The sequence below is a fragment of the Pituophis catenifer genome, unplaced genomic scaffold (genome assembly GCF_029215685.1).
Source record: "Pituophis catenifer annectens isolate HBS135680 unplaced genomic scaffold, rPitCat1.0.hap2 SCAF_3, whole genome shotgun sequence".
Taxonomy (NCBI): Eukaryota; Metazoa; Chordata; class Lepidosauria; order Squamata; family Colubridae; genus Pituophis; species Pituophis catenifer.
The window spans coordinates 108,956,119-108,969,608 of NW_027256883.1; the positions used below are offsets into that span (position 1 = coordinate 108,956,119).

A 13,490-nucleotide genomic window follows, 5' to 3' on the forward strand; every position below is an offset into this window, starting at 1 on the left:
CCTTTCGATCACAGTCCTTTCGAGGCTCCGATCCCGGCTATTTCCAGCAGAGGTCTCAGCGCCCCTTCCAACAACGGGGGACTTTTCATCAGGACAATCAGGTCAGACAGGGTCCCAGATACCCCCCCAGGAGACCCCAGAGGGGTGGTAGAGGACGTCCCTTCCGAAGGTCTCGCTAGGAATCTGGTTCCTGCCCAACTGGGAGGCCGTCTGGCCCTTTTCTCCCAGGCCTGGGAGAATAGCATTACTGATGAGTGGGTTAAGAATACCATCAAATTTGGCCTTTCCCTGGAGTTCTTGTCTACTCCTCCTTGTAGATTTATACGTTGCCCAGTCTCTCTTAACAGAGTGAAACGGGCTCAGGTAGAAGCAGCTATTGGTCACTTATTGTCTATTCGGGCCATACAACCCGTTCCTCCTTCCGAATTTGGCCAAGGTTTTTACTCCCGCCTCTTTTTAGTACAAAAGTCCTCGGGGGATTGGCGCCCTATTCTTGATTTGAAAGCCTTGAACCGGCACATAACTTATCGCCGGTTCAAGATGCATTCCTTACAAACAATTTTACTTTGTATTCGGGAAGGAGATTTTTTGTCCTCCGTGGATTTAACTGAAGCCTACCTCCACGTTCCCATCCTTCCCAACCACCGTAGGTTCCTCCGTTTTTGTTATAATAACAAGCATTTTCAGTACCGTGCCCTTCCCTTTGGGTTATCCTCAGCTCCCAGGGCCTTTACCAAGATAATGGCTTCCCTTATGGGATATGTAGCCACCATCCCAATCAGGGTCTCCTTTTATTTGGATGATGTTCTAATTTTGTCACGTTCTTTGCAGCAGGCACAGACAGACCTAGCTACCACCCTTCAGGTCCTCCAGAACCATGGGTTCTCGGTAAATCGGTCTAAGAGCCATTTAACCCCTTCTACTAGGATTCGCCACTTAGGGGCGGTTATTGATACCTTGTCCTCCGAGGTCTTCCTTTCACCAGACCGGGTTGACAGCCTCAAGGGGTTAGCTAGCCGAATACAAGATAGGGGGGCTTCTTCCGTCCTCTCCCTCTCTCGCCTTCTTGGCAAGATGGTGTCTACCTTTGGAATAGTTCCTTGGGCTCGTTTACACTGCCGGGACTTACAATGGCTACTACTACCTTTTCAACGTTCCCATAGGGACAACTCGGCCACGAGACTGATCTTACCTCCTCCAGTTCTACAGTCTCTCTCCTGGTGGACGTCGGAAGCGTTGTTAAAAGGGACCAAGTTCCGAGAACCTCACCGTCTTCTTATCACGACGGATGCCAGCTTGTCAGGGTGGGGCGCTCATCTAGGTCCCCACCTGGCTCAGGGCCATTGGTCAGAGAGAGAGCAACGAATGAACATCAATGTGCTCGAACTGCGGGCTATCTTCCTCGCCTTAAAAGCCTTCAAACCTCACGTCCTTCACCGGGATGTCCTGATTCGTACCGACAATGTAACAGCCAAGGCACACGTGAATCGCCTGGGGGGCACGCGCTCCAAGGCCCTAATGCGAGAAGCACGACGGTTGGGCCTATGGGCGGAAACCCACCTGGCATCGGTACAAGCAGCTCACATCTCCGGGATTCACAACCAGATGGCCGATTCCCTCAGTCGGGCTCCGATCGACAACGCAGAGTGGTCCATTTCTCCTCAACTGTTCCAGGAAATAGTCCGCCGCTTCGGGCTTCCAACGGTGGACCTCTTCGCCAGCGCTTCCAACCATCAGCTCCCTCGGTTCTTTGCCAGGTTCCCCTGCCCCGAGGCGGAGGCAGTGGATGCGCTGCGGTGTCCGTGGCCGTCCAGACATCTTCTATATGCCTTTCCCCCAATCAACCTCTTGCCCAGGGTAATACGGAAATTACTACAAGAACAGGCGGAGATGATTCTCATTGCCCCATCCTGGAACCGGCGTCCTTGGTTTGCAGACCTCGTGTCCCTGTCGGTTCAACCACCCTGGCGGATACCAGACGATCAGGTGACACTCTCCCAGGGTCAGTTACAGCATCCGGACCCTCTCTGGTTCCAGCTCACCGTCTGGCGGTTGAGCGGGGGTTCCTAACCAGACTCCCCTTATCGGAAGGAGCCATCTCTACTATCCAGGCAGCACGAAGGGCCTCTACTACCCGCATTTATGAATCCACCTGGCGTGCCTTCTCGTTGTGGTGTAAAAGGCGACGTCATTCACCTACGTCGGCTTCAGTTCTTCTGGTCATTGAGTTCCTGCAGGAGGGCTTTGTCGCTGGTCTCTCTCCGAACACTCTTCGGCGCCAGGTGGCGGCGCTTTCCACGGTATTGTCCAGCTCTCCCACGGATCCTTTGTCCAAGGAACCTCTAATCCGACAATTTTTACGAGGCGCGACGAACATCCGACCGCCCGCAGTCCATAGGTACCCTACCTGGGATTTACCTAAAGTCCTACAGGCCCTCACTGGGCCACCCTTTGAGCCTATCCGAGACATTTCCTTGAAGCACCTTTCTTTCAAGGTGGCCTTCCTGGTGGCGGTGACCTCGGCCCGTCGAATTTCAGAGATGGCGGCCCTTTCAATCCGGAAAGAGCTATGCATTTTCCACCAAGACAGGGTGGTACTCAGACTGGACCCTTCCTTCATCCCGAAGGTGAATTCCATTTTCCACCGATCCCAAGAAGTAGTCCTCCCAAATTTCTGTCCAGCTCCTCGCCATCACCTTGAAAAGCGTTGGCATACCCTGGACGTTCGACGAGCGGTCAAGGTTTATATCGCCCGCACTGCAGCCTTCCGACGCTCAGATGCACTCTTCGTGTCATTCTTACCTTCCTCCCTGGGATCTAAGACATCCTCGTCCACCTTGGGCCGATGGATTCGAGCGTGTATTTCCACGGCCTATGAGGCTTCTGCGCTTCCTGCTCCTCGCAACATAACAGCTCATTCTACACGAAGTGCGGCCACGTCAGCGGCTTGGTCCACTCGGGCCACGATTGATGAGATTTGTCGGGCAGCCACCTGGGCTTCGCCTTCCCCTTTCGTCCGTCACTACCGCCTGGACAAGTTTGCATCAGCAGACGCTGCCTTTGGGCGTAGGGTTCTCCAAGGTGTCCATACATCCTCCTGAGTGCGGGACCGGTCTTCTCCCGCCCGACTGGACACCTCGCTTTGGTATGTCCCATCCTGACTGCCGTGCCCGACTATAGGAGAATGGGCGTTGGTACTTACCTGATACGCCTCTTCTCTGACTGTCGGGCACGGCAGTCAGCCCCTCCCTGTGTGGGGGAAACCGGTCCCTGCACATTCTCACTGGGAAGGGGGCTGGGGTGTTTCTCATGTGTTTATTTTCAATTCCTAGATACGACTTTCTGCACAGGCTCCCTCGTCTCAAAACTGACAGGCACAGTCAGGAGGAGGGACTTCCCTTATTTCTGCAGACCCGGTCCAATGGAAGCTCAACCAAGTCTCCACCCATCCTGACTGCCGTGCCCGACAGTCAGAGAAGAGGCGTATCAGGTAAGTACCAACGCCCATTTCAGGTTATCCATAAAATTACTCCCAGTTACATAGTTCCTATCGGATCATACATAGTATAATATTCTTTAGGAATATTATGAATATTATGAATATTCTTCATTGTCCTTCCTTATAAGACAAGGTTAAAATGAAGTGTTTGAACTTCTTATCTGATAACTGTTTTATGATGTTTTCAGACACATAAGGTAAGATACTATTCACAACATTATTTTTATTAATCTAGCTACACACTGTGCTTTGGGTTCCTCAAAACCGTATTTTCTTATGTTGGTTCTGAATGGTAACCTGGATACATTTTTAAAAAACTTTGGTATGCTTCAAAACTGGTTCTAATTAGAGCATTTATGTTTTAGAATTATTGCTAATTTTTATCTATTGTTGATTTTTAAAATCTATTGCCTATTATTTTAGTTGTTATTTATATTTAAGATGGTTACTAGAGGTCATCTTGAGAAGGGTTTTACTCTAAGAAAACATAAACATTCTAAAAAACATTCTAGAATAATTGGAAAATTAAGTTTTGTTCTGTGGAGGCTTTAATGCAAATTTTCTTGCCAAACATGACTTTAGTACAGCTTTTCCTGCTCCTAAATGCATTGCTTTCACGTTCCTGTGGATCTCCTGCATAACATTTGTTCACTTTATACAGACACTAAGATATGTCTGTATCTTATACAGACACTGTAATTATATGAACATTATCTGTATTAAATCATTAGCATCCCACTGAAAATCTTTCTATGGGAATTATATCATCTCAAAGTTCTACATGGAAATTTCTGACCCTGGGTTACAGATGCCTGTGATAAGAGAGGTACAATATCCTAATCCAAAAGCTTCTTTGTGTACTAAAGAAGGTGTAGCATGGGTTGGGCAATATCAATTTGGTATGGTATGTCCATGGTTACCTTCCACCTAGAACTAAAATGGGTGTGTCAGTTACACAAGTAGCTGATAAAGCAATTTCAAGGGACTAGTTGATAGTGCTATTATGTAGAAACTATGCAAATACGGCTTCCTTTTTTCTACACATTTTCATATTAGAGTCTTGTGATTTTTTTAAAAAAAAATTAGTGTAGGTTTCATGCTAGAGGCCTCAAGACCACCTATGCGTAAGTGGGAGCTTATACTATATATAGTCATGTGAACAAGTACAGTCACCCCATGTAAAGTTTTGTTTCTATTTAACATATGTGGACATATATGTATTTTAATCTTTATTTAAGCAGCATGTAACTAATTGATCAGAAAGTATGAAAATTGACTTTCAAAGATTTATTCAACAAAAATAATCAGATATTCTATTCTCTGTAGGAAAAAAAAGTACACCCTTGGTTCTAATAAACTGGTTTTGTCCCCTTTGGCAAGGTCAACGTCATGTTGCAAGGTGCTTTCCATTGAGCTTTAACCTTCTAGCACAAAGTTTTACATTATCTTCCAAAACCGTTTGGTACAATGAAGAATTTTTAACAGATTCTTTGATAATGAACTGCCAAGACCATGAGGCATCCTCAAACCATTTCCATCATTATGTTGTTAAGACTTTTCTGGTCTTTGGTTTTTGCCAAACATGTATTCAGAAATTACTGGCTAATAACTCTAATTTTGCTTCACCATTGTTCCAGAAGTCTGGCCTTTATTTGGATCTATAGCAAACTTTATACTTACCCTGATATTCTTTCTGGATAGTAAATATTTCTTCCTGCTACACACACATACACCCATGTAGATCTAATTTACACCACTTCTTTCCAATGGTAAACTCATGCACTTTGACATCAATAGTAAAAGGAGCTAGATCTTGTAGTAAAGGGTGTAGATCTTGTGATGAAATTCTGGAGTTCTTAGAGACTTCTTTTTGCCTGGGCAAGTTGGCAGTTGTTTGAAATCTTTTCCACTTGTAGTTGATTTTCTGGACAGTGAAATGATTGGTGACTAATTTTTGGCAATCTTTTTAAACTTCCCAGATTCTGAAGGCTTCAGAGAACTCTTTTCAATTTAGGCATGGTGATACCACACCCTTCAAAAACAAAGAGCAAATCAAACTAAGTGCCTGAGGTGTCAATAAAACAGGTTCCTCCAGAATCTTCTTTAACCATGTTCTAATCATTTGCCCTGCCCTGATTCTAATTTCAGGTATTTGAGGTAATGATAAATTTAGGGGTATAAATATTTTTCCACATGCAAAATTTGAATTTATGTTTATTTAAATTACACAACGAAGTACAAAAATGTAGTCAATTGAAATTTCACATTTCTAAACAATCTACCTTCCTCAAAGAGGGAATTGAAGGTCAACAACTATTGTTACTTTAGATATTATAATGCTATTATGTTTCTATATGTTTATTCAGTTTTTCACTTTGTTTCTGAGAGATCCAAGGAAACAAGACTATTGTCAAACTTATTAATCAGCCTGTTCACCCTATTAAGCAGGACACATGAATATCTTCTATGGCTTCAATCATCGTTCAAGTTCAGTTCTTTTGCTTTAACATAAGTTTAAGCCAGTAATTTAAAGATAATCATTGCAATGGATGATTCATGCGTAGTGCTCCGAAGTGATTGTGCTCACACGATCTATACTCTTACTATTGAAATAACAAAATTGGGAAGAGCCAGGAGCTGCAACTCAGTTTTTTCATAAGCCACAAAAGGCTTTCTAATGACATGCTCATGTTACTAGAAGGGACAACCAGATTTTTATGGCCCATCTTTATATTTTGGGGTATTGAAACTGGAAATCAGAGTGGGAGATATCTAGAATGGAAACTGCTTCTATTCTCACCCTGAGCCAAGCCAAACCTGAAAAAAGTAGCCTGAAATTTCTGTTTTAAGATAATGATGGGTACGTGGGTAAAATTTAACATTGTTTGTTCCTATTTCCATCTTAAAATCCAAAATGTGGAAAAACAACACTTACACTGACCAGTTTCCGAAAAGTGAAAAAGCAGTATAAAGCTAAATATCTTTAAATGATATAGATGAATTTCTTAAAATGTGGCCCAATACAGCATGAAATGAACATTAGAAGTACCATAAGTTACACATACTGCAGGTCTCTCCATATGCATATGCAATCCATATGCAAAAGAGACTTTTTCAGTGACTTACCTGGTGCAGAAACCAAGATTTGACATCGCGTAAGAATAGCTAGCAAGAAGTCATTGTGAAAATGAACTGCCAAAATAAAAGACACAGTTTGCATTACAATTATGACAATTATTTTAACATATACTTGCATTAACTTCATAAATGTGCACAGAAGATATAATAGCAAGATATAAAAGCAAAAAACATATAATAGCCTTTTCAAGTCCAAAACTAAATACAAGGTTCCTAATTCAGCAACTTAACATTTTCAGCTTTTATCTTCTAAAATTTCTTCAAGGGTAAGTTTTACTATGGTAAATTCTTGTAAGTATTAAGTACTATCAGGCATGATAAATTCTTCAAGGCTAAAATAAATGACCACATTTATTCCACAGTGCACTTTTTAGTAACTAAATAGCATTGAGATGCTATATATTTCAAAGAATTATAATTAATCCCTAGACATTTGAAACTGAAGAATTCAGAAAACTAGGTGAGCAATTCAGAGTTTATTTTCATACCATTGTCTTGAGTGAGGAGCCTCCGAGCTTCCAGATCAAACTCTTCTTTGCTGATCTTTTGCTTAAACCATAGTTTCAAATTAGCCCAGTACCTGTGCAAGATATCAATAATGAATTATCAATAATGTATTTATCCTTTTAAAAGTTATATTTTTCCTCTCTAGTTGCTTTATGAGAGTATCATAGTTTTACAGAATTCTTATAATTGCAAGAAAATATTCAATGAGCAGAATCTCAATCTCAACCAATAGATTTGAGGTTATGTGTGGCTCTTATAGTTCATCCTCTCCTAAGACAGGGATGGGTAACCTTTTGATGGCCAAGAGTGTAGGGAGGGCTAAGGAACAATATGTGTGGGGCACATATTTAACAATAAATATTGTTAAATTAGGTTTAGAGCTATTGGAAATTTTTATAGTGATACATCTATGTTAGGGTCCACACTATACTTTGTATCTGTTTCCCACCTTCAGTTAGCCAGAGAGGACTACAAAATCTTATCCAGAGAAGATGGTATAAAGGTAATTTGTAGAGTGCAATTTGCCCCACCTATCTTAAGTAAATAAAGTACTATCACTCAACTTATTCGAGTTATATTACTTAACAATTATTGGAGTTTACTTCACAAAAAGGCTTTTTTTCACTTGGGCAAATTGCTGATTATATTCTTTCTACCCTTGGCAGTAAATCTCTTGTTGCCTATTTTAAACATGAAAAAAGTCAGGTATTAGCTGAGCATGCACAACCTGGAATTTTTCAGAATCTCAGCTCTATATTTCTAGAGCTTATAAAGGTATTCTGTGCATATTCATTGTAAAATGAGAGACAGCAAGCCTGATATTCAGAATGTGGAATATCATATTTGTATTTCTTTTCCCTGTCATTGGCCCTAAAAGCAACAGGTTGCTTTTAACAGTGACTGAACATTAGTTCAGGATAAGAATGACTTTATTGGACAAGACAAACAGGTGAGGCAAATCATAAAGGTTTTCAAGTAACTGTAGAACTAGTAAGAAAAAATAGATGGATGATGTTTTATCATTATAAACCCTCTGCACTCTGTCAAACAGGATTTAAAAAGCAGAGGTGAAAGGGAAAGTTAAAAGGGAGGATATTTAGGAGTGAAATCCAGCAGGTTCTGACAGGTTCTGGAGAACCGGTAGCGGAAATTTTGAGCAGTTCGGAGAATTGGCAAATACCACATCTGGCTGGCCCCAGAGTGGGGTGGGAATGGGGATTTTGCAGTATCCTTCCCCTGGAGTGAGGTGGGAATGGAGATTTTGCAGTATCCTTCCCCTGCCACGCCCACCAAGCCTCACCCACAGAACTGGTAGTAAAAAAATTTGAATTTCACCACTGAGGCCATCCAATGTGAAGACATTCATAGGCTGGGAGTTTTGAGGATCAGAATTCCTCATTCTGTACTAGGGAACTTCTTTTTCCTCTATCTTAATTTTTGCTCCAAACATTAAATTAAACTGTCCTCTAGTGACAGTCCACTTTTTCACTGAAGAGGGTAGTGGTTATGATAATTAAGCCAGTTAAGGTTTGTAATGCAAACCGGCCTTTCAAAACATTGTTAAAAGACTACCTAGTTGCCCAGCAAGCATTTCCATGCCTGATGGCAATAACTATCTAATACCGTTTTCTCCTCCTCCTATATAGTTTTCTTCTTTCCCATTTTTTATAAGATAATTACACATCAGGAATCCGACAGCAATTTTTCCAACTCTTTTTAATCACTATAGATTAACACAGCTTTACACTTATAAAATTTCAAAATTCTATATTTAAAATAGTAGTTAATTATATTGTGATATATCACTAAAATACTGAATAGGCATGAAAACAGCAAAATTACACAGTGAAACTGGCAATTAAGTTACCAAGATAAAATACTCTCTACAAAGCAGAGATGGGAAACGACAAATTAGTATCCCAAAAAGAAAGATTTCATAGTGTCTGTGGGCAGTGTACAGCAAATGGTTGCAACATAAGTAGAATTATAATTTAAAATTTATATTCTGATTCAGTCTAAAATTTAATTTACCTTTTTTGCAGTTATATTACAATTTTAATTAGTTTTCAATCAAATTTTATTGCAATTTTTTTTTCCAAAAGTATTATTAAGACAGAGATTGTACAATCTGTACTATATTGTTGTTTCTGAAATGAAGGAGTTTCACTGTTTGTTAATTGGTACTCTTTTACCTATTTCTCTAACTTGTCAAGATTGTTCAAAATTATTCCTTCAAGGATATTCAAATATTTAATCCCGTTTTATGTTAATTGCAAATCTAATAAGCATTCCACTCATCTACCACTCCCTCCACTATCCACCACCAATCATTAAAAAATGTTGAAGTATATAGAATTTAGGATTGAATGTACAGCATGTTAACCGATACCTCAGATCAATTTGATGAGAATGCATGGTGTATGATTTCTGAGCCAATTATATAGCCATTTTATTGTCATGTTCTGCAGCCTACATTAAACTAGCATGCTCATTTTTTATTAGATGCAGTGTTAAAACTGAGATAGTTAATTTCAGGGTATACAGCAACTGGGACCACAATTTATGTTGCAAAGCAAGGCAGTCGTACAACATAATATCATGTGACTGCATCATTTAGCAACAGCAATTCTGGAGTCCCAATTTCTGTTGTAATCTGAGTACCATTTGAGTCATTAAGCAGGAAGAGGCAGGAGTCACAGGCAAGCAGACCAGCAACTGCATGGGTATGCCATGGACAGGGGCTTCGGAGCATAAGCAGATGCACAGATGCCACAGACGGTTCCATGAATCCATTACCATGGGTCCACAGCATAAGCAGGTGAAAAAGAAGCAGGAGCAGGGGGTAACTTTTGACTTCCTGCCATTGACTTTGCTTGTGGGAAGCAATGATTGCAGCTCATTGTGATGTAATAATCACAAGTGAGGCACTGAGTATCTGGATTGCAATCATGTGACTGCAAGGAATGCTGCGACAAGCACAACTTTGTGGACTGGTCTTAAATCAGGGGTGAAATCCAGCAGGTTCTGACAGGTTCTGGAGAACCGGTAGTGGAAATTTTGAGCAGTTCAGAAAACCAGCAAATACCACCTCTGTCTGGCCCCAGGGTGGGGTGGGAATGGAGATTTTGCAATATCCTTCCCCCTGGAATGGGGTGGGAATGGAGATTTTGCAATATCCTTCCTCCTGGAGTGGGGTGGGAATGGGGATTTTGCAATATCCTTCCTCCTGGAGTGGGGTGGGAATGGGGATTTTGCAATATCCTTCCCCTGGAATGAGGTGGGAATGGAGATTTTGCAGTATCCTTCCCCCTGGAGTGGGGTGAGAATGGGGATTTTGCAGTATCCTTCCTCTGGAATGGGGTGGGAATGGAGATTTTGCAGTATCCTTCCCCTGCCATGCCCACCAAGCCATGCCCACAGAACCAGTAGTAAAAAAATTAGGATTTCACCACTGTCTTAAATCCCCCACCTTCAGTTGTTGGTACTTTGAATAGTCACTGAACAAGTGGTTATAACTTTAGGACTACCCCTACATTACACACATACTATCCCAACAATCTACCAAGGAAATCACTGAATTAAAATATGAGTTAACCTTTTAAAATGTATCTTGATAAATCTATAGTTTTCAAGGAGTTTACATCTCAATTGCTTTATAATCCACTTTAGAATCTTCCCAGGTATCTATGACTGCTATGTAGCTTTTGGATCCCTTTCTCCTTTTCTGAAGCTAGGAATTCTATCATTTCTCAAGGTTGACATATAAAAGCCCAGACTTTCTATCACTTACCCCACACTGGTTTTCCCAAGTGCCCATTTCCCTAATACTGGTTGTGGGCAAATAAGGAGGATGGCTCAGAGTGGTATTCCCATTGTGGCCTTTGATAAATACATAAATATAAATAAAATAAAAAATTAATATATATTATTTCTGTCTCATTTTGTCTCAATTGTACCTGTGGTACAATTTTTACACTATTTTACTGGTGAAAAAACAATATTATATTATGTGGGACATCATAAATAAGCAAATTAATTCATTAAGTGAATTAATATCGTTAAACAGTGATATATGAAATTAAATCAACATTTTAATTCCTGTACATTATTCCTAGAGTTAGTTTGATGTAGTGGTTAAGGCACTAGGCAAGAAACTGGGAGGCTGTGAGTTCTAAATTCTACCTTAGTCATAAAGTCAGCTGAGTGACCTTAGGCCAGTCACTCACTCTCAGCCTTGGGAAGGAGGCAATGGCAAAACATTTCTGAAATCTTGCCCAGAAAATTGCAGGGACTAGTCTGGCAGTCTCTAGTCTAGGAGTTAACACTAACTCAAAGGCACACATACAAAACACGAATCTTTGTTTCTATAGAGTTCCCCAGGTATTTCCAATAGTTAATTTAAATTACATATTAAGAAAACAAATGTTTTAAAAAGTGGAGGATTAATATTGGTCATTACAAATAGCTGGCTTGTTTATTTTTGTATATGCACTAAACCATAGTGGTTTATTTGGCCCTGACCTCTAAAAATCAAGGTGCATTAATTTCTTGCAGGAAACTAGAGACTTGTGGTATTTTAAAGAGACCTGCATATGTCTACTCAGAAATAAGCTGCTCAATTACTTCCAGAGTATATAGAATTGCTGCTTAATAGAATTAGATGGATATTTCTGTGAATATGGGTGCGGTAATTTTTAGGCAGTGATTCTACATACATTTGATTTAAAATTTTTAAATTAATGTGCACATGACTGTTTATGTCTCCAAGGTGCACAAAATCACCTTTGAGAATTTGTGAAACACTTCTAAGTGGCTACACAAATCCTACTTAAAATTATGATTGTGATGTCTTGAATAACTGAAAGCCTAAAGAGTTGGATTGCTGTTCCTTCATGACTAGTTTCTACCACCTATGATCTCTCATCCTCCCTAATCAACATTTCATGGGTAAGGGGGGGGAGGGATATTTGCACTGCTAAGCAGGGTTGAAATAAGGCCTGCCTATTCGGTTCTGAAGAAAAAGGAATATTATTAAATATTAAATATTATTATGAAAATATTATTCACAAAGGGCAGTGGGTTTTTATACGGAGAGTAGAAGGCTGATTGGGCATCCACTTACGCTCGAGCTTACAAAACACCCGGTGCAGGAGAAAATCGAGATCGATGCCAACTAGGCCTCTGCTGTAAAACAACGGCCAACAGCTTAACGAAGAAACACCGGGGAGAGGGGGGGAGAGAACGGCGCCTGATGATCACTTACTGCTTCACATTTTCGCCCAAAGCTTCGCTCAGGTTTTTCTTGGCCACCTCCAGCTCACTCACGTAAGTCGCCATGACAAGCTCTTGGCAGCATGCACCCGCCCGCTCTCATTTTACTGCCCGCGAGGCCGCGTCAACCTCAATAGCAATTCTCACCGCTTAATTTGATTCTTTGTTTCGCAACTCCTGGCCGTACGGCAGCGTAACTGGAAAGAGACTTAGTCTCTCCGATTTCAGAATGACTCTAAAACGAGTTAAAATTAGATCATGTGAATACCTATGCCCCAGATCCTGTTAGATGCTACCTTGAAAAAAAGCACTTCTGTCCGGAAGCCATTCAGCATCTTTACCAATCACAGCCATAAACTTTGCTCACGCGATTTTTTTTAATAGCAGATTGAATAGCGCAGGCCAGTGGGACTAAATCCAAGGAAGGTGTTGGCGAGTAAGACTTTCTAACAAGCGGCTTCACGTTGCTTCGTCCATCTCAACGCTTGCAATTCATTCAAGATTTCCTTTAAGAAAGGGGGAAGCCATGCCGTCCCACCTCCCCTTTCTCCAACGTGACACGAAGGTGCTAGTCCCTTTCATGGTTCGTTTATTTGTGGGCCGAAAGGAAGTTTAGTTCAAAACAATTTAAATTAACAGCGATTTCAATTGCAGTCCTAAATACTTGATTCAAGTTCTTTGGTCAGACCTCTGACTGAACACGTACTCGATTAGGCTGCTTTAAAAATTCAATTTCTACTTGCGCCCTTGCCAGTCTTTAACATTTCCCAGGCTGCCTCATGGGAGATTTTGGCTGGGGTTGAGGCGGCGTCGATTGTTTCTGCAAACAACCCCCACCCCACCCCACCGATTGTCTGACATTTTAGCCTTTCTCCCCAATTATGCCTGCAATTATATGAATATTGCGAAGAAGCCCGTCGTGCAACATAAGATGTCTTGCTTCAGAGAATCGGAAAACCTACATTCAACACAGCCATAAACTTCCCTTCGTCTGCACCTACGGTACTATAAAAGCGGCGTTCTGCTAGCTAGAGTAAATAACCCCAACAGCGGAAGGTTTCCGTCCTCTGGGTCC

At 41.3% G+C, this 13,490-nt stretch overlaps 1 protein-coding gene across 3 annotated transcripts in view; it reads right to left on the bottom strand.

Annotated features, from left to right (window-relative positions):
• The window catches only part of TADA1 (transcriptional adaptor 1), a 37,030-nt gene extending 23,601 nt beyond the window's left edge, over nt 1-13,429 (bottom strand). Inside the window, exons 1-4 of one of the 3 annotated variants that reach the window (XM_070939216.1) lie at nt 13,378-13,429; nt 12,408-12,650; nt 7,126-7,217; nt 6,626-6,691 (exon numbers count right to left, since the gene is read on the bottom strand). In XM_070939216.1, the coding sequence (XP_070795317.1) occupies nt 6,626-6,691; nt 7,126-7,217; nt 12,408-12,481 (232 nt within the window). In that variant the 5' untranslated portion in view covers nt 12,482-12,650; nt 13,378-13,429. Of the gene's footprint in view, nt 1-6,625; nt 6,692-7,125; nt 7,218-12,407; nt 12,687-12,711; nt 12,758-13,377 lie in introns of those variants that run through there. The other 2 variants (XM_070939217.1, XM_070939215.1) reach the window with 2 other exon arrangements.
• Nucleotides 13,430-13,490: the final 61 nt, after the last annotated feature.